The sequence below is a fragment of the Bubalus kerabau genome, chromosome 10, assembly GCF_029407905.1.
Source record: "Bubalus kerabau isolate K-KA32 ecotype Philippines breed swamp buffalo chromosome 10, PCC_UOA_SB_1v2, whole genome shotgun sequence".
Taxonomy (NCBI): Eukaryota; Metazoa; Chordata; class Mammalia; order Artiodactyla; family Bovidae; genus Bubalus; species Bubalus kerabau.
In genome coordinates this window covers 91,289,633-91,317,580 of record NC_073633.1, presented here as the reverse complement: position 1 = coordinate 91,317,580, position 27,948 = coordinate 91,289,633, and the positions used below count along the sequence as shown (strand labels likewise).

General features: G+C 40.1%; 1 protein-coding gene and 1 long non-coding RNA gene across 8 annotated transcripts; one reads left to right on the top strand and one right to left on the bottom strand.

Annotated features, from left to right (window-relative positions):
* Nucleotides 1-1,458: 1,458 nt before the first annotated feature.
* MLH3 (mutL homolog 3) lies at nt 1,459-27,440 on the top strand. Of its 7 annotated transcripts, XM_055538674.1 has the most exons (14): nt 1,469-1,848; nt 3,473-6,815; nt 9,524-9,622; nt 10,316-10,401; nt 11,152-11,256; nt 12,660-12,732; nt 16,847-16,918; nt 18,286-18,397; nt 19,381-19,540; nt 23,500-23,523; nt 23,626-23,704; nt 25,869-26,020; nt 27,037-27,176; nt 27,300-27,440. In XM_055538674.1, the coding sequence occupies exons 1-14, from the start codon at nt 1,711-1,713 to the stop codon at nt 27,301-27,303; spliced, it is 4,587 nt and encodes a 1,528-aa protein (XP_055394649.1). In that variant the 5' UTR covers nt 1,469-1,710; the 3' UTR covers nt 27,304-27,440. The 7 variants fall into 7 exon arrangements, with proteins under 7 accessions (XP_055394654.1, XP_055394649.1, XP_055394650.1 ...); XM_055538677.1 differs by having other exon boundaries at nt 1,762-1,871; nt 27,037-27,440; XM_055538678.1 differs by lacking the exon at nt 1,469-1,848 and adding an exon at nt 2,137-2,249 and having other exon boundaries at nt 27,037-27,440.
* LOC129621808 (uncharacterized) lies at nt 19,552-22,155 on the bottom strand. The gene is made up of 3 exons (XR_008699698.1): nt 22,020-22,155; nt 21,777-21,889; nt 19,552-20,525 (listed from the first exon to the last, which is right to left on the bottom strand). It is a non-coding gene; the product is annotated as an uncharacterized LOC129621808 (long non-coding RNA).
* Nucleotides 27,441-27,948: the final 508 nt, after the last annotated feature.

Sequence of the window (27,948 nt, the reverse complement as noted above, 5' to 3'; positions counted from 1 at the left end):
TGCCAAAGCCTTTGACTGTGTGGATCACAACAAACTGTGGAAAATCTTCAAGAGATCAGAATACACGACCACCTGACCTGCCTCTTGAGAAATCTGTATGCAGGTCAGGAAGCAACAGTTAGAACTGGACATGGAACAACAGACTGGTTCCAAATAGGAAAAGGAGTACGTCAAGGCTGTATATTGTCACCCTGCTTATTTAACTTATATGCAGAGTACATCATGAGAAACGCTGGGCTGGAAGAAACACAAGCTGGAATCAAGATTGCCGGGAGAAATATCAATAACCTCAGATATGCAGGTGACACCGCCCTTATGGCAGAAAGTGAAGAAGAACTAAAGAGCCTCTTGATGAAAGTGAAAGAGGAGAGTGAAAAAGTTGGCTTAAAGCTCAACATTCAGAAAACGAAGGTCATGGCATCCGGTCCCATCACGTCTTGGCAAATAGGGAAACAGTGGAAACAGTGGCTGACTTTATTTTTGGGGGCTCCAAAATCACTGCAGATGGTGATTGCAGTCATGAAATTAAAAGACGCTTACTCCTTGGAAGGAAAGCTATGACCAACCTAGACAGCATATTAAAAAGCAGAATCATTGCCAACAAATATCCATCTAGTCAAGGCTACGGTTTTTCCAGTAGTCATGTATGGATATGAGAGTTGGACTATAAAGAAAGCTGAGCACCAAAGAATTAATGCTTTTGAACTGTGGTGTTGCAGAAGACTCTTGAGAATCCCTTGGACTGCAAGGAGAGCCAACCAGTCCATCCTAAAGGAGATCAGTCTTGGGTGTTCATTGGAAGGACTGATGTTGAAGCTGAAACTCCAGTACTTTAGCCCCCTGATGCAAAGAGCTGACTCATTCGAAAAGACTCTGATACTGGGAAGAATTGAGGGCAGGAGGAGAAGGGGACGACAGAGGATGAATGGCATCACCAACTCAATGGACATGAGTTTGGGTAGACTCCGGGAGTTGGTGATGGACAGGGAGGCCTGGCATGCTGTGGTTCATGGGGTCGCAAAGAGTTGGACACGACTGAACTAATCTCAAAATGCCCGTAGAGGTCCACTCTCATTTCATTAGAAAAATACCAAAAAAAAAGTCAGTGAACAGAGTCTTGTTGTCCTCATCTGTAAGTTAATAGAGCTATATAGATTCTTCATCTTTTCCAGCTCTGAAATAACTATAGATCTTTAAGATAGAAAGCTCTTGATTAATATTTGAGTGCCTAACATAAGCCAGGCACTGTTCTTGCCATGGGGATACAGCAGCAAATAAAAATAGATATATATTAACATTCTAGTGAGTAGACAGATGATAAGCAATAAAATATCGTGCTTAGTCGTGCCTCTTTGCAACCCCATGGACTGCAGCCCCTCAGGCTCCTCTATCTATGGGATTTTCTAGGCAAGGATACTGGAGTAGGTTGCCATGCCCTCCTCCAGGGGCTCTTCACTACCCAGGGATCAAACCTTCATCTCCTACATAGGCAAGCGAATTGTTTACTACTGCAGCATCTAGGAATCCTCTGAATTAAGTGGTAGTACGCACACAGCAGAAATGAGAAAGGGGAAAAGGGAAAAACGAGTAAAAATTGCTAGAAACAGTTTTTCACACCATGATAAAACGGGGTAAAGACTGGAAACTTCCGGGTACCAGAGAGAAGAGACCTGGCGACACGCGTTTCCAAGCCGACGACACCTGGCGCGCATGCGCATCGAGGTGTCACGGATTGGAAGGCGTCCTTCGGCGGCGCCTCAGAAGCGCATGCTCGCGGGCTCGCGCGTGCACGAGCCTCACGTGTACGAGCCTCACCAGCCACCGAGCGCGCGCCCGGCGTCCGAGGCGGTTGGTATCAGGGAGTTGGGGAGGTACGATTCCAGGTGACTTGGGGTAAAGCACGCGACCAGAGGACGATTCTGGGAGCTCGTCTACCACTCGAAGGGCCTTGGCGACCGCTGCGGGCCAGCCTTACGGACCCGCCGCGCGAGGGGCCTAGGACGTCTCCCGGCCTACCTTCGGCCGGGCGCCCGAACCTGGGCGGGCCGGGCCGGGGTTTCCGGTTGCCAGCTGGGAGGGCGCGGGGGTGGAGCTTGAGTCTTACGGCAGCGGTGGGTGGGGTGGGGTGCGGGCGCGGCCCTACTCTTCCTGCAAGCTTTCTCAGCTCTGAACCCGGATCAAATCGTCCCACTTGTCACAGGAACCCCGAAAGCCCCGTAATCAGGAAATTGGAAATCGTTGAGTTTTGGGTACCAGTAGGAATAGTTACTAAACCTTGATCTCTCATTTTTTGCCGGCTGCAAAGTACATTATCTTAGAAACCATCAGATCTGCAATTGAAGCACTGGTTTTCCTCAAGTTTGATAAACAAGCCCTACTACTCTTGAGACGGTCCAGCCCATGCTGCTCTCAGCTATGAAGGGAGGGGACCTTTCATTGAACTGTCATTTTTAGTTGCAAGAAAAAGTCTCGTTTAAAGATCCTCTTGCCATCATTGTAACTTCCCTGGTGGCTCAGACGGTAAAGCGTCTGCCTACAGTGTGGGAGACCTGGGTTCCATCCCTGGGTCGGGAAGATCCCCTGGAGAAGGAAATAGCACCCCACTCCAGTACTCTTGCCTGGAAAATCCCATGGACAGAGGAGCCTGGTAGGCTGCAGTCCATGGGGTCGCAAAAAGTCAGGTATGACTGAGCAACTTCACTTCACTTGCCATCATTATTATTGCTGAGGTAGTTTGGAGCCATCTGTAAAGACCAAAAGAGTATTAATACAAAATAATAAATCATAAGTGGTAATAGGTAAGGGCCTTCTGAAAACTTAGTAATACGTGTACAAGATTTAAAAATCAAATGATAAAGGCTTAAAAGGCAAAGGAATTTTCCTGCCCTACCCGTTCCCATTCTTAGTCTCTTTCCCCTGAGATAACTACATTTAACCAATAGTAATTATTATAATAATTACCGCTCCTTGATATAATAATTTGATTTCATTTCCTCCTCTTCCTTCACCCTAATTAGTACAGTGTCCTAACACTTCATTGTAATTTTTTTCTAAAAGTCATGGTTATTGTGTAATGGATAAATGTTATGAAACTAGCTTGGACATTTTTTTCATGAATGATTTCTAGCTAATGTTTCTTACCAGAAATTAGGCATCTGTTTTTGGTGAAGTGATTGGCAGTTTGAACACATTAGGGGTCAACTTCAAGTGTGATTATGATTTCACTTAGGGCATTTGGGATTTAGGAGCAGTAAAAATTATGAAATTATGAATACTGTTTTGGATGTTAAATCTGCTGTGCCAAATCTGAGCTGTTTGATCTGCCTAGAGATCAGAAGTATAATTTTTGTTTTGTTACTAAGAGATTTCACTTACCTCAAATATTTCTTTATAATGCTTGAGAGAAATGGTTGATGCCATGTAACTCTGAAGCTTTAATTGTGTGTGTGTGTGTTTTGTTTTCCTCCCCTAGGCAATTATTTCCAGTCAGAAAAGGGAACCACTGCCTGGCATTCTCACCAGCTTTCTACCTGCCATGATCAAATGCTTGTCAGCTGAAGTACAAGCTAGATTGCGTTCTGGTTTGGCTGTATGCTCCTTAGGCCAATGTGTTGAGGAGCTTGCCCTCAACAGTATTGATGCTGAAGCAAAATGTGTGGCTATCAGGGTGAACATGGAAACCTTCCAAGTTCAAGTGATAGACAATGGATTTGGGATGGGGAGTGATGATGTAGACAAGGTGGGAAATCGTTATTTCACCAGTAAATGCAACTCCGTACAGGACTTGGAGAACCCAAGGTTTTATGGTTTCCGGGGGGAGGCGTTGGCCAGTATAGCTGATATGGCCAGTGCTGTGGAAATTTCATCCAAGAAAAACAAGTCGATGAAAACATTTGTGAAACTGTTTCAGAATGGAAAAGCCCTGAAAGCTTGTGAAGCTGACTTAACTCGACCAAGTGCCGGGACAACAGTCACTGTATATAATCTGTTTTATCAATTACCTGTTAGGAGGAAATGCATGGATCCTAGACTGGAGTTTGAGAAGGTTAGGCAGAGGATAGAAGCTCTGTCACTCATGCACCCTTCCATTTCTTTCTCTTTGAGAAATGATGTTTCTGGTTCCATGGTTCTTCAACTCCCTAAAACCAAAGACATATGTTCCCGATTTTGTCAAATTTATGGACTGGGTAAGTCCCAAAAGTTAAGAGAAATAAATTTTAAATATAAGGAGTTTGAGCTTACTGGCTTTATCAGCTCCGAAGCACATTATAATAAGAATATGCAGTTTTTGTTTGTGAACAAGAGGTTAGTTTTAAGGACAAAGTTGCATAAACTCATTGACTTTTTATTAAGGAAAGAAAGTATTATATGCAAACCAAAGAGTGGTTCTGCCAGTAGGCAAGTGAATTCAAGTCCTCGGCCTCGGTCTAGCCCGGAACTCCATGGTATCTATGTAATCAATGTTCAGTGCCAGTTCTGTGAGTATGACGTGTGCCTGGAGCCAGCAAAAACCCTGATTGAGTTTCAGAACTGGGATACTCTTTTGGTTTGCATTCAGGAAGGAGTAAAAACGTTTTTAAAGAAAGAAAAATTATTTGTGGAATTATCAAGTGAAGACATTAAGGAATTTAGTGAAGATAATGATTTTAGCTTATTTAGTGCCAGTCTTCAGAAGCAAGTGTCCTCTGATGAGAAGTGTGGCCAGGTCAGTTTCCAAGAAGCATGTAATAATATTTTGGATTCCTACGAGATGTTCAATTTGCAGTCAAAAGCTGTGAAAAGAAAAGCTCCTGTAGAAAACATAAGCACACAAAATTCTAGGGATTCAGAAGCTATCAGAAAAAAGACAAATGATTCATTTTTGTACACTTACAAATCCGATGGGCCAGCCCATTGTAAAATGGCAGAGTCATCTTTGCAAAATGAAGACAGTGCTTGCTCACAGTCAAGGAACTTAGAACAAGAGACAGCTGGAGCATCAGAATTGGGAGAAAATAAGAAACATAAAAAATCTTGCTTGGAACATAACTCTTCAGAAAATCCATGTGGAACCACTTCAGAAATGTTTGGAAGCCCTTTTCAGACATTATATCACTTTGAGGAGAGTGGAGAAGATCTAGAAATACAGAAAGTAAGTACTACTGTTAATAGCATGGCTGCCAACAACCTGGAAAATAACAGAATTCAGAATCAACCAGAGAGATTTAAAGATGCTACTGAAATGGACTGCCAGCCTCTGTCTTTTGAGACAGCATTATCAGGAGAACGTAGTGCTCAGAGAGAGGAAGAGAAAAGAAAAAAACATAGTACTTGTGGAAGAATAAATGTTTTTCGTTATGGACAAGTTAAATTATGTTCCACTGGCTTCATAACTCATGTGGTACAGAATGAGCAAACTAAATCAACTGAAACAGAACATTTATTTAAAAGTTATGCTCAACCTGGTCCTGTGAGTGCCAAAGAAACATTTAGAAATAGAACACACCATTCAGTTGAGACTCCAAACAGCAAAGATTTAACCAGCACTTTAAGTAAAGAATTTGCTCAACTGCCCAACAAAAGTCTGTGCAGCACAAATCGAAGTTATCAGCTAGAGAACAAACATACAGCAGCTTATAAAAATTTTGCTATTTTTCAGGAAAGTAGTAAAAAATCACACACAGGTGGCTTATTACCTAACACATCCTCTTTTTCTTGGGGTAGACATGTTTCAGATGGTAGTAAGAAAACAGACAAGTTGATTGGTCCTGTCAAACCCATACCTCATAAGAAGCTAAGCTTAAGCTCACAACTAGGATCTTTAGAGAAGTTTAAGAGGCAATATGGGAAGGTTAAAAATCCTCTGAATTCTGAAGTGGAGGAAAATAATACTTTAGAAATCACTACCAATCTCAGTCCTCAGGTTGAAGCTGACATTCCATGGAAAGACAAAAACCACTTAGACAACTCTGACATCTGTGAAATCACTACTATGAAATATAATTATTCCAATAGTAGTTGTCAACCAGTAAATCACATGTTTTCTTCCGAAAAGTTTCCATTCTCCAAGGAAGATGATTGTTTGGAACAACAGATGCTTTGCTTAACAGAAAGCGCTGTAACTCTACAGGAGTTAACTCATTTTAACAGTAAATTTTTGGATGTTGAGAAGTCACCTGAATCACTAGCCTCTAAATTATCCAGATTGAAGGGTTCCGAAAGAGAGACTCAAAGGATGGATGGGAATCATTTTAATGAATTGCTACAATTAGATTCCAGTAGGAAAGATGGTGACTTGTCCAGTGGGTTAACCCTAGATTCTTGTAAGTTATTTAAAAATGAGCATAAAAAAACAGAAAGTGACAATATCCTGATGTCAGACTCTGTCACACAAGGTAATCTCTTCAGTAAAGACAGTGAAACATATTCTAACAACAATACCACTGAGAAGATACCAGAAAATCCTTTGGTACTGCCCTATGACCATGCTACAGTTATCAGTAAGGATTCAGATGTTCTTATAGCTTCAAAACAACAGATTGGAAGTCCTGACTCTCTGAGTAGAATGTTAATGAGTCGTGTGGAAGATTCCACAGCTGACCAAAATGGAACTTGTTTTCAGAGTGAGGAATCCATAGCAAGAACTTGTTCTGAAAATGAAGAGTCCAACATATGTTCTTTGGATTGGCAGCAGCATTTTGATGTAACTCTGGGAAGAATGGTTTACATCAACAAACTAACAGGACTTAGTACATTCACTGCTCCTACTGAGGATGTTCGGGCTGCTTGTACTAAAGACCTGACGACTATGGCTGTGGATGTTCTACTGGAGAATGGTAAGTATATGGCATTCACTGGCATGAATGCTTTTGAAGGTGGAAATAATGGCTGAGGAGTAAGATAGTCATTATTCAAAGAGATTTTATCAGCAGATAGAACATTTTGAAGTTTAATTATAGAATGTGTTTTATTATATATGAAAACTCTCTAGGTCCAATAGTATTTAAACATAAAATTACAATGAAAGAATGATATAGAATGGAACTGTAAGTATATTTATCTATGGGTGTATGTGTGTACAAGAGGATGAGACAGTGTTTAATGAAAATGGTGCTATTGATAGTTGAGAAGAGCTACAGTGTTTCCCTGGGGACTTCTGTGGTAGCTCAGCTGGTAAAGACTCTGCCTGCAATGCAGGAGACCCCAGTTCAATTCCTGGCTGGGGAAGATCTGCTGGAGAAGGGATAGGCTACCCACTCAGTATTCCTGGGCTTCCCTTGTGGCTTAGCTGGTAAAGAATCTGCCTGCAATGCAGGAGACCTGGGTTCGATCCCTGGGTTGGGAAGATCCCCTGGAGAAGGGAAAGGCTACCCACTCCAGTATTCTGGCCAGAGAATTCCATGGACAATCCACAGGGTCTCAAAGAGTCAGACTCGACTGAGTGACTTTCACTTCACAGTGTTTCCCTTCCCACTTTCCCTCTCTCCCAAACATGCAACTCTAAGGAGTTTGTCTTTAAAAGCACCTGCAATGCCAGTGTGGTACTTTTCTGAAGTTGTTCTCTGTACCTCTCCCAGGTAAAGGACTAGAATGATTCTTGTAGTCATCCTAGATTTCCCAGTAAAATCTATGGCTCAGTACAGTAGTATATTTATAAACTTAAAAAAAAAAAAGGACCATAAATTTTTTGGAATGTAGGTTAAGTATGTATTTTTATAATCATACTTTTAAAGTGTACTTTATTATAATGTATATGCTAATAATCTTGGTTGGTATAAGCGGCCGTTTTTCGGAAAAACAATAATGTGGCTTTAAGATCAGACCACAAGGCCACATCAGAGCCTAGGCTAGGACTCTGAGTTCCCAGGTCTCAGTCAACATTAAAAGTGACATTGTTTTGGCAGCGTGTTGAGAGCCAGATGTTGGGAGATGGTAAAACTGATTTCCATCTGGCAGTAATCTTGGTTTTGCATCAGAAGGGTAAACATTAAATGTTCATCTGTATTAAGCCTTGAATGTTGCAAAAGAATGTAAATTGTATGAAGGTAGTTCCAAATTAACTTATCATTTCTCCCTAGGATAAATATCTCTAGCAGGAGGCTCTGATTCATTTAAGGTTAAATAAGACTTTTATTTTTCAGTGGTTTCCAGTTTTTTTCCCTTGTGAAAAAAAGTAATCATTGTAGTAACTTTCAAAGTATTAAATAGAAAAAAATCTTTTTCTTCAGTACTGCTCCTGAGACTATCATGTGGCTCTTAAAGACACGTGTTTTTCAGCTTATGTAGTTTTGTGTCCTGATTTATACTGAATGCTAATCAAAGGTAAATCTAAGGCACTGGCACCTCATCTTTCTGAAATACAATTGCTTCTGATATGGTGACAAAAAGTAACTGGATACTATTAAACTGAGATGGTTGTTTCTAAAACAAAAGGAGGAAATCTTGGCTGGCTATACTGAACATGAACATCTGTTCCTGTTAAATAAATCTACATGTCTAAAATGCTTCAGCCTACTTAATTTCTGGATTAGCATGTCTTGTAGTGAACCTTTGAGAGTCATGTTAAGTCAGAGATTCATAATGAAAAACTAAGTATTTGGGATCTAGGAGCTAGTTCCAAGAAAAATGGCTTCTAAGCACCCTTCATTCAGAGGTGGGGTGAGGGTTGGCTGCCATTCTGTAAATGGCTGGTGTGTAGCAGAACATTTAGGACATGGTTGAGCCTCTTGTGAAAAGTTACATGAGATGAACTGTTAAGAGGTAGATTTAACTGCACAGAAGAAAGGCTCTACAAAGATAATTTTAAGGAGTGGTTGTCAAGTCTCCAGCCCTGGTAGTTATTTTTCTTTAAAATGTCTTCAACTCTGTCGTTTCTATTGACAGGGACACAACTTTATTTCACTTCACACTTTTATTATTCTTAGTTAATCTCTCTCCATTTTTTGTCCAACAGATTTATCTTTTTGAAATAATAGTTTCATCATGTTTTACTCCTGTTTGAAACTGTCAAATTCGACATTGTCTCTAAAACTCAAATCTGATCATCCTCAGAGAGGAGGGCAGAATTTGGGCAACATCTTACTGGACATTGGAATTTAAACTGAAAACTTTTCATTCATTCATCTCTTTATTTATTCACTCATTTGTGATCCACACCATGCTTGGGGCTGTTGCATTGCATATTGACTGGCTTTGCTTTCAATGGTCCACAGACTATTAAGGAGGACAACCATCCAAATGTACTAATAGGATGAGGTAAATGTTATAATAGACACATACGTATTGCGAAAAAGAGTATGTCCGTTGGGGATCTTTTCTAGGTCTTCATTGTGTCTGGTATAGATGGGTAATAGGACTAAGCGCTAGGGGAGATTCCTAAATTAGCAGAATAATTTCATTAAAAAAACTTCTGACTCAATCTAGTGTTTACTAGTCTGCCTTATGTCTTAATGCAGTTGGTACAGAAAGAGATTTTATGAAACTATTATTTTAATAGTGTATATTTTGAGTTCAAATGTCTAGTTTTTTTCTTTTTTACATTTAGGATCTCAGTACAGGTGTCATCCCTTTAGAAGCGACCTTGTTCTTCCTTTCCTTCCTAGAGCTCGGGAAGAGAGGACTGTGATGAGACAGAATAACAGAGGTAGGGGCATTAACAGAGATTTCCAGAACACCTAGTACATACTGTGCCACCAGCTCAAAGAAAACAAAGCAGGGCTGTGTTGCTGAGCTTGATCAGTGCCAGCTGTGCCTTCCTGGAACCAGGAACTCCCTGTGGTCCTGTTTCACAGCAGAACTAAGTTAATTCAGTGCATGCATTTAGATCAGAAATTACTTTTCCAGACGAGGTCAATGCTGGTTGATTAGGCACAGTCTGTCGTGTCTTGTGATTGAGAAAAATGTTTCTTATTTTTAAATACTGGCATTGACTCCATATTGCAGTAGTTTTATATAAGCAAAATTCTTATCTTCAAAAAAAACCCTGCATTTATCATTTTTGTTTTCGTTGTTTCTAAAAATAGATAAGGTATATTTTTACCTAAAAAAGTGGGGCTACTAATTTGAACCAGTTTCTTGTGGACTTATATTCTGAAATATCTCTTGAAAATAGTTTATAGAAAAAGCTATAATGCCAGAAGAATAGTCATCAACCCTAGTTTAAGAAATAACAGATAAAAACAATTTAGAGATACAGCCATCACTTCACTTGTGCAGAATATGGGAACACGGTGTCTGATCTTTGGTCTTGAGGCCACACTGCACAAAGCGTGAGACACCATGCACCCTCTTCCCTGAGGCTCTTGATGCCAACTTTGCTTGTCCCCTTTTGCTCTAGCTACTGGGGACGATGCCTTTGGTCATGAATCACTGCAGTCTTTGTTCTCAGAATGGGACAATCCAGTATTTGCCCGTTATCCAGAGGTAGGTCTGCAGCACTTATTCTTTGCATGTTATTTTAAAATTTGAATTTCATTTAAATTGGGGGTGAGCATGAATGACTATATTGATTTCTAATTATGAAGGGAAAGTGAGCATGTTTCCAAATAATGTATTTGGAAATTAATATTTAACATAGAGAGGAAGAATCAGAATTCGTAGCTGTTTGGAAGCTTGGTCACTTTGGATGATACTTTAGACCTGTGTCATCAGTGTGTGAATAGTGAATGTGTTTACCATTCTCAGAAACCCTGACTTGCAGCTTTGGCCAAGTACTTAGGGTGATGGTAATAAAAACTGTTATCATTAGATAAAGCAGTGGGTCTTCTGCTTTGTACCTGAATCTTCATCACTGGACCTGAGTATGCATCCTCTCCTCAGTGGGTGATCATACAGAGTGCTTTGTGTGCTGTAATGAGGGTGCAGAGCGGATGAGCATTTGTTACTGATTCATCAGTTAAGATGTCTTTAAGGACATGCTTATGAAGCACAGGCAAATTGTTATTCTGAAAGAATTGGGCTTTTGTCAGTAATTTTGTGTATAAACAAAAATTATTATTCAAGAGTAAAAATTCATAGAGCCCTTTGAATTTTTATAAGTTCCCTGAATTCAACCCACCTCTAATAGGTTCTGTGAAAATGAATGTTATTAAAGCACTTTGAGATCTTTGGTAAAACAGTTCTGCAGACATAAAAGATTACAACGTAAATGACATTTGTTCTGGGTCTTTCTAGGTTGCTGTTGACGTAAGCAGCGGCCAAGCTGAGAGCCTAGCAGTTAAAATTCACAACATCTTGTATCCTTATCGTTTCACCAAAGAAATGATTCACTCAATGCAGGTAAAGGTTGCCTTTGAAATCTCATTAATATATATATATTATATATATATATATATAGCCTAAGCTAGGCTAACTCATGTGAAATTGGATTTACTTAATGATATAGAGCACCCTGATCAAGGCACATGTGTTCTTTTTAATCTTACTAAAACTTTTATCATCAGAAGAAAAAGCAAAGGACTAATTATAATTGCTATTGTTCAGTTGCTAAGTCATGTTCGACTCTTTGCAGCCGCATGGACTACAGCATGCCAGGCTTCCCTGTCCTTTACTGTGTCATAGAGTTTGCCCAGACTCATGTCCCTTGAGTCGGTGATGCCATCAATTACCAAAAAAAAAAGCGTCCTTAGTGGGGTGAGCAAGTTTGGAGTGATGAATTATGGATTCAGGCACACAGTTTCAAGGATTATATATTGACTTTCTATACTGACAATTTATAAGTCAACTAAGTAATGTAGTTGACATAAATTTGGTCTTTCCTGGTGGCTCAGACGGTAAAATGCTTGCAATCTGCTTGCAATGCAGGAGACCTGGGTTTCATCCCTGGGTTTGGAGAATTCCCTGGAGAAGGGAATGGAAACTCACTCCAGTATTCATGCCTGGAGAATTCCATGGACAGAGGAGCCTGGTGGCTACAATCCATAGGTTGCAGAGTTGGACACAACTGAGCAACCAACACTTACTTAAGTCATGTAGAGACATTGTTCTTAAATGTGCAGTGATGCCCCTTTTTAAATGGCCCTCTATTGTATGAGGCTACAAATGACATGGCTTAGGAGATCCCAGATTGAGAAGTTAACACAAGGGACCCTTTTTCTAGTTTGCCCTCTCTCTACACCACTCAGGCTGTCCTCATCTTCTTATTTTCGGTTTGGAAACAAATTAGAAGCTGAGACCGATCTAGGTAGAGGGGAGCTACCAAGGTCTGCAGCCACCAGTGGCTGTTAACTTACTGCCTTAATGTACCAGCTCCTAAAAAAAGGGTTTCCACTTTTTGTATACATTTTTTTGCATACATTTTCCAAATTTTTTTCAGCCCTATTTGTTAGCAGTCTCTGGTCATATTAATAATTCTCTGGTCATATTACCTGTTATTAAGAGTCCTTCTGTTGGGAAGATTTCAAGTCTACTCTGAAGTTTTATTAACATAACCCTATGAGTTGCTTCAGTCTTCCCTTGTAGTGTTTCCTTTTGTCTTCTAGTTGCTCTAGATGTCTATTCTTTGTCCTTCCTAATGATGAACCTTGAACTCCTGCAGGTTCATCCGCACCTCTCCTCAGTCTTAGATATGAATGTTATAACGCAAACAACTTTAAATTAAGTGCGATTTTGTCTCTCTCTATGCAGATAAGCCATTGTTAACTTACATTTAGTATTGTTCCACTTACTTGAATGTATGGCAGGTTCTCCAGCAAGTGGATAACAAGTTTATTGCCTGTTTAATGAGCACTAAGACTGAAGAGAATGGTGAGGCAGGTAAGAATGGGGTTAGTCTTAGTGACCAGCTGGTCTTCTGACAGTCTCCTTTTAAGGTTATTTTTTATACATGATACAGTTTCAATGATTTGGCCAGATTAGGGAAAACCAATCTAAATTATGAAAATATATTATGAAACAATAGTTTTAAAGTACATGTAGTTTTATGTACATACACATAGACGTGTGTGTGTGTGTATGATACATGTTAAATTATTAAGAATGGTTACCTTGGGAGTGAGAATAGAAATGGGCAAAGGGGAAATTTCATCTTTTACTCTTTAAAATATTTTGTATTCTCTAAATTTTTAATAATGTTTTAATACGATTGCTTTATAATAATAGAAAGTTTATATGATGAACTCTGTTAGGTTTATGAAGAGTTAACATATAACCTCTTGGTGACCTGCTTTAATAAAACAATAATAATTTGTAAATAATAACATTAACTCATTCAACAGATATTGATTGAGTACCTACTGCATGTGAGGGACTCTGCTAGAGACACAAAGGTGGGACACAATATACATGCAAGAGGAACAGATAGTTACACAAACATTAATGTTTTAACTCTAGTGTTATGGAGGAGAGAAACAAGATGGTGTGAGAACCTGTATTAGGAGATTTGATTTAGTGAGGAGGTCAGAGAGGGTTCTGTTGGTAAAGAGAGATCTGAAGTATAAGTTAATTAGGTAAAGAAGGGAGGGAGAAGTGTTCTGGGCAGAGGGAATAACATGCAATTCATGCTTCCTGCTCCTTCAGTGAGAGGAAGCAGGGCAAGTCCTTCCTTGTGTGAGAGCAGGGAGATGGGCTAGAGATGTATGTCACAGCCAGATCTTAAAGACCATTTACAGGCATTGTCTTCATCCCAGTACCAATAGGAAACAATTGAAGGCTTTTTGTTTTATTTTTTATTGTTTGTTTTCACAGTGGCACGTGTCACATCACATTTGCTTTTTTTTTTTTTTTTTTTTTTCCAGCTGTGCTGGGTTTTCATTGCCATGAACAGACTTTTCTTGTTGGGACTTGCAGGCTTAGTTGCCCCATGGCATGTGGAATCTTATTCCCTGACCAGGGATCGAACCCCTGTCCCCTGCATTGGCAGGTGGATTCTTAACCACTGGGCCACCAGGGAAGACCCCACATTTGCATTTTGAAAATACTGCTCTGGCTATATAGTGTGGAGCATGGAGCAGGTGTGGAGGTGGAGACCTAGTAGCTGCAGAGAGAGTGTTAGGAGGATGTTGCAGTATCTAAGGAATGATGGGGAGGTGGCCTGGAAAGAAAGATATTTAGGAGATAAGTCAGTAGGACTCGGTGATGGGTTGGACATAGGGAAGGGATATCAAAGAAGACTCCTGGTTTTCTGACCTCTGTAGCTGGATGACGCCACAGGACCAGGTTGAAGAAGAAGCAGGCAAGGAGGGTGAAAATCATGAGTTTGGTCTGAAATACCTTTGAAATGTTCAAGAATGTATCAGGAATGTGGTTGGATATTACACCTCTAGCAGAGACTCCGAAATCTGTGACATGGAAGAGAGACTGGGAAGGGTGAAGGCTTTTTTTTTTTTTTTTTTTTTTAAACTGGGAGAGCTTTGAGCTATTTACAAGGAATGCTAGATCCTATCAGGTTCTGGAAAAGGCCTGAGTGCCTGAGAGTCCTGAGCACCCCTGCAGGAGTTGGCATCTGATAGGTAGGCCTGCAGGAGAGAGCTTCTAAAGTTTGAAAGTGGTTCATTCTCTTTGCTTTTCAAAATGTTCTCTTTTATCTTGTTACAGTATAAATTTATTTGATAAATATCATCATAGGCCAGAGGTAAAGTAACCAAAAATTATCATAATTATCATAAATGTAGAATTAGTAAATGTCAAAATCTAGTAGTCTTACTGTTTCTAGAAAGTAAATAGAAATTTTTTTCTAAATATTTGATTACCTGAAATTCTTTGTTGGTTAATACCAAAATCTCTACCGTGGCACCTGAGATGGGTATAGCCACCAAATCTCCAGATATTTAAATGTCTCTTGCAGTTCCAAGAGAATTGATTACTATGTTGATTGGCTACCACCAAGGAGTATGTATTAGATTAAAAAAATTTTTTTAATCAAAATGAGTTTTTATTGCTCATGAATACCAAAAGCAACGTATTCCTATAATTGTCTTAATTTTATTTTAATATTTGCACTAATTTTTGTAATGGACATAGAATTGTTTTAAATTATAGTGAAATTAATGCCATATAATGGCATTTTTATTGCATGTTTTCGCCTATAATTATGATACTCTAAAGAATAAGGGTTCATTCATTTATTCTGTAAATATTTACTGAGTGCCTATGATGTGCTTGGTGCTGTTGTACATGCTGGGAATATAACAGACAAAAATCCTTGTCCTTATGAAGCTTCTATTCTGTTATTTTGAAATATCAAAAATATAGCTCTGACACGAGTAAATTACTTTTCATATATTCTGCTTCATTCAAGGAATGGAAAATGTCATGAACATTTTGTAGACTATAAGTTTTCCCTCCAGAGTGAGGTGTAGGATTGATTTCTTAGAGTTCTTGACTTTTGGTAATTTACACTGGTTGTAGTTTTGAGTTTGAGGTTACTCCCTCATAATTTATTATTTATTCCATTGTTTTGCCCAATACAGCATGTTCAGTATTCATCACAACCAGCTGCAACTCCTCCTATCCCCAAAGGAGCTTAAAATTCAGCATTTGGGGGCCTGTTATGTGGTGGAAAATGCTGTCAGAAAAATTACATAATCTTTTTTTTCAAGTCTGAAGCTCTTATGCCATGAATTTGATGGTGTCATAGAAACAGTTTTTTTCCCTTAGTAGAAACAGGAAAAACAGACATTATCTCGTTTGATCAAATTCAGGAGGAGAACTCTTATTTCAGTATAATCAGTAACAATAAATGTCAGCCCTTTGGCCAAAAGTAATAAAATTACAAGGTAAAGTGATGTACTAATCTCATCGAGATCAGTCCTCCTGTCAGTGAGAAAAGGATTTCCCTGTAGGTTTGGCTTTGGGGTCAGGACAATCTGTTTCCTCTGATGCACTTGAGAGTTTAAAGCCTAGCTACTCAAAATCAAGGTCAGTAAATGACATCACATGGGAGTTTGTTAGACTTGCACAATCTCGTGTCCCATTCCTAACCTACTGAATCAGAATCTGCCTCTTAGTAAGATCCCCAGGTGATTTGTCTACTCTTCAAAGTTTGTGAAGCCTGAGTCTAAAGCAAGGCACACTGTGGCCTGGGGCCAGATCCAGACAGTTATTTCTGTAACATCCAGGGTGATAAGAATGTTGTTGTTTTTTTTTAATTGACATGTAGTTAATTTACGGTGTTACATTAGTTTCAGGTGTACTACATTTTTAACTAGTTGGAAAAAAGCAAAGGAAGAGTTATATTTTTTAACACATTAAAATTATTTGAAATTCTGTGGCCGATTCATGTTGATGTATGGCAGAGGCCATCACAGTATTGTAAAGTAATTATTCTCCAGTTAAAATAAATAAATTTTAAAAAATTATATGAGGTAATATTGCAGTGTCTATAACATTTATTGCATCACAGCTACAACATTCACAGATTGTCTATGGCCACTTTGGTTCAGAATGAATATTTGAATAGTTGTGTCAGAAACCATATGTCCCAAAAGCCTAAAATATTTACTGTCTAGCCTTTCACAGAAAAGAAATTGCTGACCTCTGATCTAAAGTGTAGTAGAATTACACTCTTCATGGGTTCTGGAGTAGCTTGCAAATCAAGGTCAGCTGATTAAAAAATATGTAGTTTAATGATCCTTCATTGTATCAAATTTGAATTAAAAAAGCAAAGTCAGTATTTAAACATTAAATTCACACATATTTTAGAAATGAAATACTAATGAACCAAAGAGTTTCTCATCAGAGATACATTTTAGTTTTTCCCATAATACTTTTTGGGAAAGAAAAGCAGCAGTTGTTACTACATAGTTTGTATGCTTCTCTTATGCTCATGTTGTTAAATAGTTTCGATTAACCTTTCCTCCCTCGACACAACATGATTATCTTAATCTTGACCTGAGAATTTGAAACCCAGTGGTGCTTGCTGGTCTTCTAGGTGGAAACCTGCTAGTCTTGGTGGACCAGCACGCTGCCCACGAGCGCATCCGATTGGAGCAGCTGATCATTGGTAAGGATCTGCTGAGGCCTAGGAAAGATTCAAGACTCCCCAGCAGAATTAATGTACCTGAAAGGGTTTGCCTAATGGTGACTGTGGTGAAAAAGATGAATTGTACATTTAAAAAAAAATGAAAAAAAAAAAAAACCCTAAAAAAATGAAGCTGAAGCCTGTTGGACTTTTACAATTAAGAGAACGTAGCAGTTCACTTTACTAATTGAAACCTGTGGATCTTACTTACATGGTCAAAGGCATATTTGCCATATACTTACCATCAGCCCTAAAGATTAGGCTACTTTATTACGACATTCAGGACAAAGATATGCCCCTCCACGTGCCCATGTGATTGTGGTTTATCTTCACAGTTCATTAGGCAGAGACCACCAGCAGCTCAGAAGGCCCAATATATTTTGTTTCTACTTTAAAATTTAATTTGTTTTTGAATAGGTAGTATAACTGAACAGGTTCCAGTCTGAAAGGTACAAAAAGGGAATAAAATAAGGTTTCTTTTCTACCCTTGTCCTTCATCGCACCTAGTTTCTCTCCCCAAAGGCAACCTGCATCACTAATTTGTTACGTATTCTTCCAAAGTCAATATGTGCTTTTTAATTTTTGCTACCCATTTTCCTCATCATGCAGCTGTGTGTCCCCAAGATGATGTAAAATACCCAGGAAATCGTTACTCCTGTGGTCAAGTAATAACCAAATGGGTGAAGATTTGGGAGGTATTTCATGGACTGGAATGGCAATGATGTCACTTTTCACTTTTCCTTAGAAAATGAAGACCTAAGAGTTGGGAAAGATAGAGTAAAAGCAGTGTTAGAAAAACTCACTTGCAATAGGCCCTGGACCATTTGAGAATAGTAGTAATTCTCATCAGAGACTGGGCAATCCTTCTGAAGGAAAGGAGGCGCCTTCTTGAGCCTTGGGTTGTGTGTGCTGTGCTGTGCTTAGTCGCTCAGTCGTGTCCAACTCTTTTCAACCCTATGTACTGTAGCTTGCCAGGCTCCTTTAACCATGAGATTCTCCAGGCAAGAATACTAGAGTGGGTTGCCATGTCGTCCTCCAGGGGATCTTCCCCAATATTAGTCAACCTCTGTTACTGAAACCACATTTGTTGACTGCCTACCAAATCACTGCATTGTTCATTTGAATGTAAGATTTAAGTCTTATATTTCTTATTTAAGAAAATACTGCTAAAATGTAGACAAACTAGATATTTACTAGTTTGACTTTAATAATGGAAATTCAGAGCCTAAAACTGAACATTGAACATGCTGCTAAGCACTATAATAACCCCATGACTGAATCTTCATTTTTATCTGAATCTGGAAGACTTCAACTTCTTGCTCTTAACCTGTTCATCTTTCTCCCAATAGATTCCTATGAGAAGCAACAGCCACAAGGCTTTGGTCGAAAAAAATTACTGTCTTCCATTGTAAGTCCTCCGCTAGAGATAACAGTGACAGAGGAACAAAGGAGACTCTTATGGTTAGTACCACCATGAGGATGTGATGTAGCTAAGGTGCATCCTCACACTAATTCTGTGAGGTATAAAGATAACTATCGTTCCCTTTCTCAGATGAGGTTTACATGACTTGTTCAAGGTCATAGCAAATATTAAGTGATGTAGCAGGCACTCACAGGCAGGTTGTCTGACTCCAAATGCTGTTCTTTCTGCTATATCACAGCTGTTGAGTAAAGGATATAGTTTCCCTGATAATTCTTTCCAGAAGTTGGCTTAGAGTACTCTTACCATTCCTTGGAACAGTCAGTATTTATGTTGTGCTGTTTCTGAAAGCGAAGTTACTGCAGTAATTGCTTCCATTCTGCTTTGCCTTGGTGCATTCTAGATTCTTAGTTTTCATCACCATAATCGTACTGGGAAGAAAGTAAAACCCCAGGCCCCAAGGAAGGGGCAAATCATATAATGAGTCATAAGGTAGGGCATTTTCCTACTTTGGGGCAGCATAGATTATTGGAAATGAAAAAGAATTGTCTCTAAATTTATTTAATATGGGGAATATGAGACTGCCAATAAATCTTTTTCTCTGGGGCATAATTTATATTAGAGGCAGATCCATTTATTTACATCCCGTTAATCAGAACTTCTCAGTTCCTGGGGCTGTTAATTACCTCCCTGCTTTAGTGCTGATTCAAAACATTCTCAGCCCTTTTATTTGTGCCAAACTTCTTTAAGTGCCAGCAAGGAGTAGTTAGCAATCCCTCAGCGGAGAATAAAAATTCAGAAATAAGACACAGAAGCAAATTGATTCAGTGGAAAAGAGGGGAAAAAATAAAGGTTACTATAATTCAAAAAGGAAATTTGATAATAAAATCCTAAACAACCACAAGTGTGAGGAAAACAGTGCAAGTTTTAAAGCTCATGGCAGCTTTTGAGAAACTATTAAGTATTTGGAACCAATGCTGAAATGTGAATGAAGTAGCTGTTTTACATTTGAGGTTCTCTTTAGGTGTTACCACAAAAATCTGGAAGATCTGGGCCTTGAAATTGTATTTCCAGACACCAGTGATTCACTGGTCCTCATAGGAAAAGTACCACTCTGTTTTGTAGAAAGAGAAGCCAGTGAACTTCGAAGAGGAAGATCTACTGTGACCAAGGGCATTGTGGAGGTAAGACACAGCTGCAGATGCTGAGAAAACGGATGCTTGCTAATAACCTCCTCCTCTGTTTAGAAATTCTCTATATTCATCTTTTATTCAATAAGCATTTATGAAATACCTGCTGTCTGCCAGGTTCCAGAGATTCAAAGATGAATTAGCTCAAGGTGAGGAAGGATATTTAAATTATACTGCAGTGAAATTTGGCCAGCCAGAGGTATGTTCAAAAGTGTTATGGCAATACAGAATATTTACTGTGCCCAGGAGAGTGGAGGTCAAGGAAACTGTCAAAAGAAAAGCCTTTTTTTTATTTGTTTTAGGAAAAGTCTTGTAGAACAGTGGGAGCCTGCCAAGTATAGAAGAGTGGAGGTCATTCTAGACAGATATCAGAGACTTGAAGCAGATCCTGTGCTTAGGGAGCTACCATTATGTGCTTAGGGAGCTACCATTACACATGGCTTGTATTAAGATATACACAGGATAGTGGTGGGCCTAGATGAGCCTAGATCGGTGGTCAAGGCCAGCTCATCAAGGGATTCAGCATATTCAGTAAATAGTTTGCATTGTATCCTGTAGGCAGCCAGTGAAGAAGAGTGAAGTATGCTTTAGCATTGCACTTTAAATACTTACGTGTTTTTTTTTTTTAAACAAACATGATTTATTTTGTATTTGTTGTCTTTTCTTTCCTGTTTTCTATTAAAATTTCTTTTATTTCTCTTGTTTTCCCCTCTCCTGGTTTAGAAGGGGAATTTTAACTTGCATACATAACTAACAGTAATTTGTTCTTCTGTTCTCTTCGTAAACTGTACATAAAATCACCACCTTTTATCTTGCAGCTCTCTTCTCCCACCTGTCCTTTTTTCATGGTGTCCTTTTTTTTAATTCATTGTGATTTCTTAATTGCTTCTTTAGCTCTTTCAGTTTGGAACACAGGCAAATCCACATCAACTCAGTCTATCATTTTTTCCAGATACCTGAATTACTGTAGTAATAACATCTGAAAACAAAAGGTAAAAGACAGATTTAGTGGATAAACTGTGGGATAGATGGATATAGGAAAGGTTTGAGGTGGAGAGCACCTGAGGGGCTAGTGCCAGTAGGACAGGATGAAGCTTTGACTTAAGCCGGTAGCAATGGGAGTGGAGAAAAGAGACGTATGTGAAACATAATCTGGAAGGCAGCATCGAGAGGACCTGGTAATCAAGAGAATGTAAAAGAGAAAGATCCTGAGGGTTCTCACTTGGTCGACTGGAGGGATGGCGCTTTTGACAGAAAAAGGGAATGGAGGAGGAGAGTACTCTTGGCTGAGGAGTTAGACCATGAGCTTTCAGATGAAGATGTGCTGTGGATAGACAGGCCAGATCCAGCACTTGGGAAAGAATTCGGGCTCTAGTATCTGTTTGGGAGTTAACACTATAGAGTTATATGGCCCTTGAACAGCATGGGTTTGAACTGTGCAGGTCCACAGATACACAGATTCTTTTAGAAAAATACACCCTACCCTACTGCAGGATCTGCGGTTGGTTGAGTTCCCAGATGTGGAGGTGCGTCTGTGGAGGGCTGACTGGAAGGTTATACAAGGATTTTCTCCCATGAAGAGAGCTGGTGCTCCTAACTCCTGCATTGTTCAACTCCTGTGATGGTCAACTGTTTATATTTTGATAATATCAGAAGCTGGAAAAGCATCTAAAGGACGTGAGATTGTTCCAGGAGAATATGAAGAAGAAAAAGAGAGCAAAGTGCAGGGCCTATGGAACACCAGCATTCAGGGTGTATACGTTTTGGCAACAGTCCAGAACACCAGTGCTAAAAAGAAGAGACCGTAAAGGATGGCTGAAAATATTTGGTGAGAAGAGGAGGAGGAAAACCAGGGAAAAGTAATACTGCCACCGCCAAGGGTAGTTTTCAGCAAGAAGGGAATGGTCAACGGTGGCCAGAGAGTAAAGCCTGAGGAGTTTGATTTGGCTTCGGGGGACACTGCCTGCCTTGAGGAACCCGTTCTTAAGGGTGGGCAGGAGTGAGGGGAAGGGGGAGCTATGGAGGCCGCTCTCCCAAGGACTCTGGCGATGTACAGAAGAGATGGGGCAACAGCAGAAGGGGAGGGGTGTCAGGAAGTATAGGGCAGGACACCCGTGGAGGAAAGATTTTTGTTTCTTGTCGGACAGGAGAGACTTGAGCAGGTGTGTTGGCTAAGCGTGAGAAGACATTTGAGAGGAAGAGGCAGCTGACGGGCCAGCTGTGGGATCACCTTGACTTGAGCCTTCCCAGGATCGCCCTTTGATCAGACCACCTCTGCCCGGCTTTCAGCGGGGGCCCCTTTCTCCCTCCACGGCTTATTTTCTCCAAGGCTTCTCTTCCAAACTGCTTAAATCCAAGAGATAGGATCTGCTTGAATCTTCTATTGTAATTCAATCCTTAAGTATTTAACGAGAAAATTATAATAAAAACTTTCCCTAAAATGACTTCAAAGACAACTGGTTAAGAAGTTTACCTCAGACTGAAACAGGGCTTATGGTTTCAGCAAATCTTGATTATGTTAAGTCAGGCTGATCAGGAGAGATTTTGTCGATTCTGAAAGAAGCTGGAAAAGTTCTGGCATCTTGAAGAAGAGGTAGTTACTTGGATCCTAGCAGTTGAAAGATCAAACTAAGACATCTTTCTATAAAGTTACCCTCCAGCTTAATGAATATGCCTTTTAAATATTATTCAAGTTATCTAGCATTAATTGAACTACTGAAATATGAAATGAACAGAGAATAAGATCCATTTCCTCTTCCCCAGGCTTACAGACTAATGTTTTACAACTCCCAGATAGATAAGCAAAAGAGAGAATAAAAAAGAAGTTAGGATTTGATCTGTAACAACACTAAATTTTGTTAGTGGGTCAGGTATAATGAGATCTATTTAGGTTTGTTTGGGAAAATGCATGGCTTTAAAAAAAATACATAATATCTACCCTCCTAGTTCTTGGTAACTGCTCATTTATAAGTATGGTGTCCTAGTGTCTAAATGAGAGAGGCAAGAAAATTTTTTGAGTCTGGTTTAAAAAGAATCTATCATGTTATAATCTTTGGAAGCTAATTTTTTTTTTTTTTTTGTACCACTTGGCTTGTGGGGTCCTAGTTCCCCAACCAGGGGTTGAACCCAGGCCCCAGCAGTGAAAGCACTGAGTCCTAACCATTGGACCACGAGGGGATTCCCAGGAAGCTAATTTATACATTTCTAGGAGTAAAGAAATCCTGTGTTTTCTTATAAAGAAATTATTAAATGTGCCATATCGCAAAAGTTTTTAACCTCCAGAGGTTAAACAAATTAGTAACATGAAATAGTGTCTGCTTTAAATTTCTTTAGTCCTTTCATAAATATTAACATCTGCAGGGATATTCTTACTGCAAAGGCTACCCTAGGGACAGAGATATGCAAAGGAGAAGAAATTTCCCAGCAAAATGCCTCAAAGAGTAAGCTTTTTGATCTGTAGGGACTTATTGCACACAAAAAAATGCCTGTGGGAACTACCTACTTATGTTTCTGATATCGAAGCAAGTGTTACACTGAGTGCACAGCTGTGTTGATGGCCGTTGTGTATTCTGTTTATATACCATGTTAAACGTGTTCTAGCCAAGACAATAACTACAAACAGACAAGCTCGCAGCGAGAAACCTCCCTGATATCTAGTCAAGTCATTAGGCTGCCAGTTACATAACCTCATGAGTTTATGAGCTATCTCTGGAGAAAGCTTCAGTAGCTAAATATATTCTCTACTCAGTAAGAGTTCTTTCAGTTGTCTTGGTATTTCATATTCAAAGTGCCTTACCACAGATACATTATTTGTATCTAAGTGCTATATTGCTGGAGCTTTTTTCTTCACGAGGCATATTTTTAAAGAAGGAAATTGGGATATTTTGTAAAGTATCAAAGGGCAGTTATAACATTGCAACAGATTCATGTCTGTTGTCCTTTTCTCTTTGTAGGAGTTGATTCGAGAACAAGTGGAGGTAAGCTTTACTCTTATTTTGGTGTTCCACACAGAGGCACCGCACACAGAAGGCTCCATTGTTACACTGGCTTTTCCATTAATAGATGTGTTTATGCATTAGCTACTCCAGACCACAGGAGGCATCCAAGGGACTTTGCCACTGACCGTCCAGAAGGTGTTGGCATCCCAAGCCTGCCATGGTAAGACTCTCAACACACCAGCTATTGAGTGCCTTTGCATGCTAAGCACTGGCAGGGTTCAACAGTTATGAAAGAAGTAGAAGGCACGATTATCATCTGCCTCTTGAAAGGTACAACTTAGATCAAGAAACAATAGATTAAAAATGAACCCTAGAAAATTATTTTTACAAAGCAAAATTTGTTGTTGTTGTTGATTAGTCACTAAATCATGTCCAACTCTTTGTGACCCTGTGGACTATAGCCTGCCAGGCTCCTCTGTCCATGGGATTTCCCAGGCAAGAATACCAGGGTGGGTTTCCATTTCCTTCTCCAGGGGATCTTCCTGACTGAGGGGTTAAACCCACGTCTCCTGCATTGACAGGCAGATTCTTTACTACTGAGCCAGCAGGGAAGCCCACAAAGCAAAATACCAACATATATAGTGGACCATAATGCAGACTGACTTATATGAGTAGAGGAGTAACTCCTAGAGGAGATGCACTTTGAGTCAAGTTTTGAATGAGATGAAGGACATGGATTCAGAGGAAGGGAAGGTTTAGTACAGAGGAGGAAACAGCCTGTGCAGAGATACAAAGGCAGAAACAAAACAGTTACATGAGAAGCAGCAAAGAATACCAGGAAATTAGGCTGGTGAGGAAGCATAGAATCCTAGAAGGTCACAACAAAACCTTTAGACCTTATACAGAAGGCAAGAATCACTGAGGGTTCTTGAGTAGGGTAATATGATAAAATAGAGAAAATGGTGTTGGAGGAACTTACTTTAGGGACATGAATCCCCTGCAACTCTCATTTGACCTCAGGGGTCTCCACTCCAGACACTGTCTCCCTCCATTTGATCTCCCCCCGGCACCCCATCAACCTTCCCCTCTCTTCACTTCCTGTCTTTTCTGGCCTTACAACCTCAGTCCCTCATTAGTTTGTCTCCTGCAAACACCATAGATCCCCTCCCCGCTTTATCCTATCTTTACTCCTTGTATCTACTCCATCCCCAATTTGATCATCTCTACCTGCAAAGTGTATCTTCAGCGTGTCTAATAAGATCTGTTTCCACTGCCGCCTCCCCTCCCAGGACTCAACGATTCTTCCCCTGTTGAGTCCTCTGACTTAGTCTTCCCATATCTATCCTGGTTTCCCTTCAAGCCATTCTTCTTCCCACAACACCCAGAGGAGTCTTCTTGAAACATAACTCCAAGCATGTCATTCTTCTTAAAAAGACTGGACAGGGGCTCCCATTGCTCTGACGATGACCGTCTTCCTCTCTACTGTGGCCAGCAGGGGTCTTCAGCTGCTTCTCACGTTACTCTCCACCTTGCCCTTCACATTGCAGCTGGCTTCCTTGGTCTTGGTCTTGTGTGCTAAATTCTGCACTGGCCTTTTTCCTCTGTCTGAAATGCCCTTCTGTTCATTCTTCAATTAGCCGTGTTTTTCTTAACCCAAGGTCTCAGATTAAATATCATTTTGCCACAAAATCCTTCCCTGGCCCTCCTAAACCGAGTTTGGTCTTCCTGTTATATATTCTTTGATTTTCTATATTTTATAGTACTTAATAATTTTAATTATTGTTTAACTGTTTGTTTAATGTTTGTCTCACCTGTTAGAGAGTAAGCTTCGTGGGGGTGGTGATCATCCATCTCATTCATTGCCTGGCACAGCTCCAGCACAGAGTAGATACTTAATATTTGTTGACTGAGTAAATTACTGTAGGCGTAAAGGCAGTTTCTGACAGTATGAGAGCTTAGAGTAAGAAGATTATAACAGAAACAAAAAATCAGCAAATAAAGTGAACATTGTAGGGAAACAGATATCTTGGTGATAGACTGGCTTTGGATGGAAGATGACCTTGATTTCACAAACTTAAGAAGTAGGCAAAAATATTGCTCTTGCCTCTCTGAGAAAATTCTGAAGGCAAAGTCTTAACAAGTTAAGGAATGCCTGTTGCAGGGATTAGAAAGACCATTGACTCCATTAGGAAAGCTGAGAGACAAGTCAATCCTGAAGCCTTAGTTTCATCCATGGACATAAAGGCCAATTTCAAGCAGTATTAAAGTCACATGAAAGAAGCGTAGGAACCATGTGTCTCTCCCCGGATATTTAGCTCTAACCCAGGGCCAGCATGGGTTTCCCGCCGCACACACCATACCCCTGGCTTCTGTCTTTTGTTTAGGGGCCATTAAGTTTAATGATGGCTTGAGCTTCGAGGAGAGCTGCCGCCTTATTGAAGCACTGTCCTGGTGCCAGCTGCCGTTCCAGTGTGCTCATGGCAGGCCCTCCATGCTGCCGTTAGCTAACATCGACCACTTGGAGCAGGAAAAACAGGTACAGATATGACTTAACAGGAAACTAGCTCCTGTGATCCAAATGTAATCTGTCTTAATCCTTTCCCCGATACAAGAGTTTTGAAAAATACTGGAAGTTTTTTTGGAAACCTCACCATTTCATCTTCTAGCTCAAATTCAAAATGGAGTTTAGGCAGAACTATCTGATTATACATATGATGCCTTCACATTTTTTAAGCTTAACACATGTACAGACCGAAGCATCCGTTGCCTACCATCTCTAGGTTTTCTGAGATAGAGAAGTTCTCTCTGGGACCACAGAAGGTTGGCCAAAACACAGCAAATTCATTGCTGGCAAATGTAGCCTGAAGAGCCAGTTGCTTAATAGTATCGGGTTGGCCAAAAAGTTCGTTTGGGTTTTTCCATAACATCGTACAGAAAACCCCAAATGAACTTTTTGACCAATCCAATACTTGCTGGAAATGGTAGCCATCTCCAGGGATCTCTAGAGTAATGATTTGAGGATCAGGCAAGGAACCAAGCTTAGGAGATTTTCACATTATGCTTTGGCCCTGATTACTCAGCAGTCCAGGAACAATGATGTGGATAATTCAATAAAGGTGGCAAGTGGTTTAGATTAAAGAACACTTCTATCCTTATAATCTTAAATGAAACAGAACACGAGAGCATAATAGGAATGTCCGCTTTCCAAAATCTTTTATTTTGCTTACCTTTCCTGCTGAGGGCTGTGAAGTCTTTTCTTGCATGGAGTTTTCAGGTACTAATGCTTTCTGACTCATCTAGTCCATTTTACTCCATTGAGAACTTTTTGTTTCATATGACAATGGAAAAATGAAAGAAGTTTTGTCCCCATTCCTGAAGAGATGTGCCTCTAGACTTAGTTTTCAGTCCCGCTTATCCTAAGGAAATCTAAAATCTTTTCTGAATCTAGAAACTAGAAATCCAAACTAATGTGAATAGCCGTAATTAGGAAATTCTTGTAAGCTCCTTGGCTTTTCATACTGGTAATTGGAGTTATTCTCTTTCTGCCCACAGACTAAACCCAATCTTGCTAAACTTCGCAGAATGGCTCAAGCCTGGCATCTCTTTGGAAAAGGAGAAGGATGTGATGTAGGGCAAGGCCTGCAGGCATCCATGCCTCCTTGTGAGCTGCCAAGAGAGCAGAATTACTGTCTGTAAGGAACCCAAGGGATGCTGACTGTAGGCCTTTGAGCAGAGAGCGTGAGCAATAGGCACCAGGCGGGTCTTGACTGAATGGGCCTGGGGCCCTGATCAGCATCTCCATCTTCCCTGAGCAGGTGATCCCTCCAGTTGAGGAGCCAGATGGATTTCAAGCCTAAAGACAGGTCATTCATTGGCATCCATGGACACAGGAGGTTGCCCTCTAATGTCTACATTTTGTAATTTATAAAGGGGATAAAATTTAATGATTAATTGTCTGATTGTCTGGTTGGTTTGTTTGCAGAATTTGGGGGTAGTTGGATGGGGGTTTTGCTTTTGTTTTGCCACTTTTTTGAGCCTCATAATTTGCACTCATGTGATCACCTGATGCTGAACTCCCTTCCCTTCCGGCCTCCTCCACTGCCCCCTGCTGCTGCTTCACATTCTGCCTTAAAGAGTTTCTCCAAGCTTGTTAAAAATGTGCCTGGCAGTCTTCCACCAGGCCTGTAGTTAGATTTTAAGGATAAAAGCAATTGATAAAGAGAAGCAAGGACAAGGATGGAATAGAGAAACTGTAAAGCCCTGCTCCTGGTTTCTTGTTTGTTTTATTGCCTCCTTAAGACCTTTCAGGCAGGCAAAAGCCCACCGTGGCTGGAGCTGCGCCTCAGGCGGACACGGGCCCTCAGCTCTGCAGCCTCCATCTGCCTGTGAGGGAGCTGTCAGTTCCCTATGTCACATGCTTGTTGATCACATGAAAATTCTAGAAACAGGTCCCCTGACATCTAA

What these genes read in the sequence shown, in the direction of transcription:
- MLH3 (XM_055538674.1), top strand. Translation starts at nt 1,711, where the DNA reads ATGCGCATCGAGGTGTCACGGATTGGAAGGCGTCCTTCGGCGGCGCCT. An exon ending in TATTTGCCCGTTATCCAGAG is followed by an intron (nt 10,402 to 11,151) that starts GTAGGTCTGCAG and finishes GGGTCTTTCTAG; the next exon opens with GTTGCTGTTGACGTAAGCAG. An exon ending in TGAAGAGAATGGTGAGGCAG is followed by an intron (nt 12,733 to 16,846) that starts GTAAGAATGGGG and finishes CTGGTCTTCTAG; the next exon opens with GTGGAAACCTGCTAGTCTTG.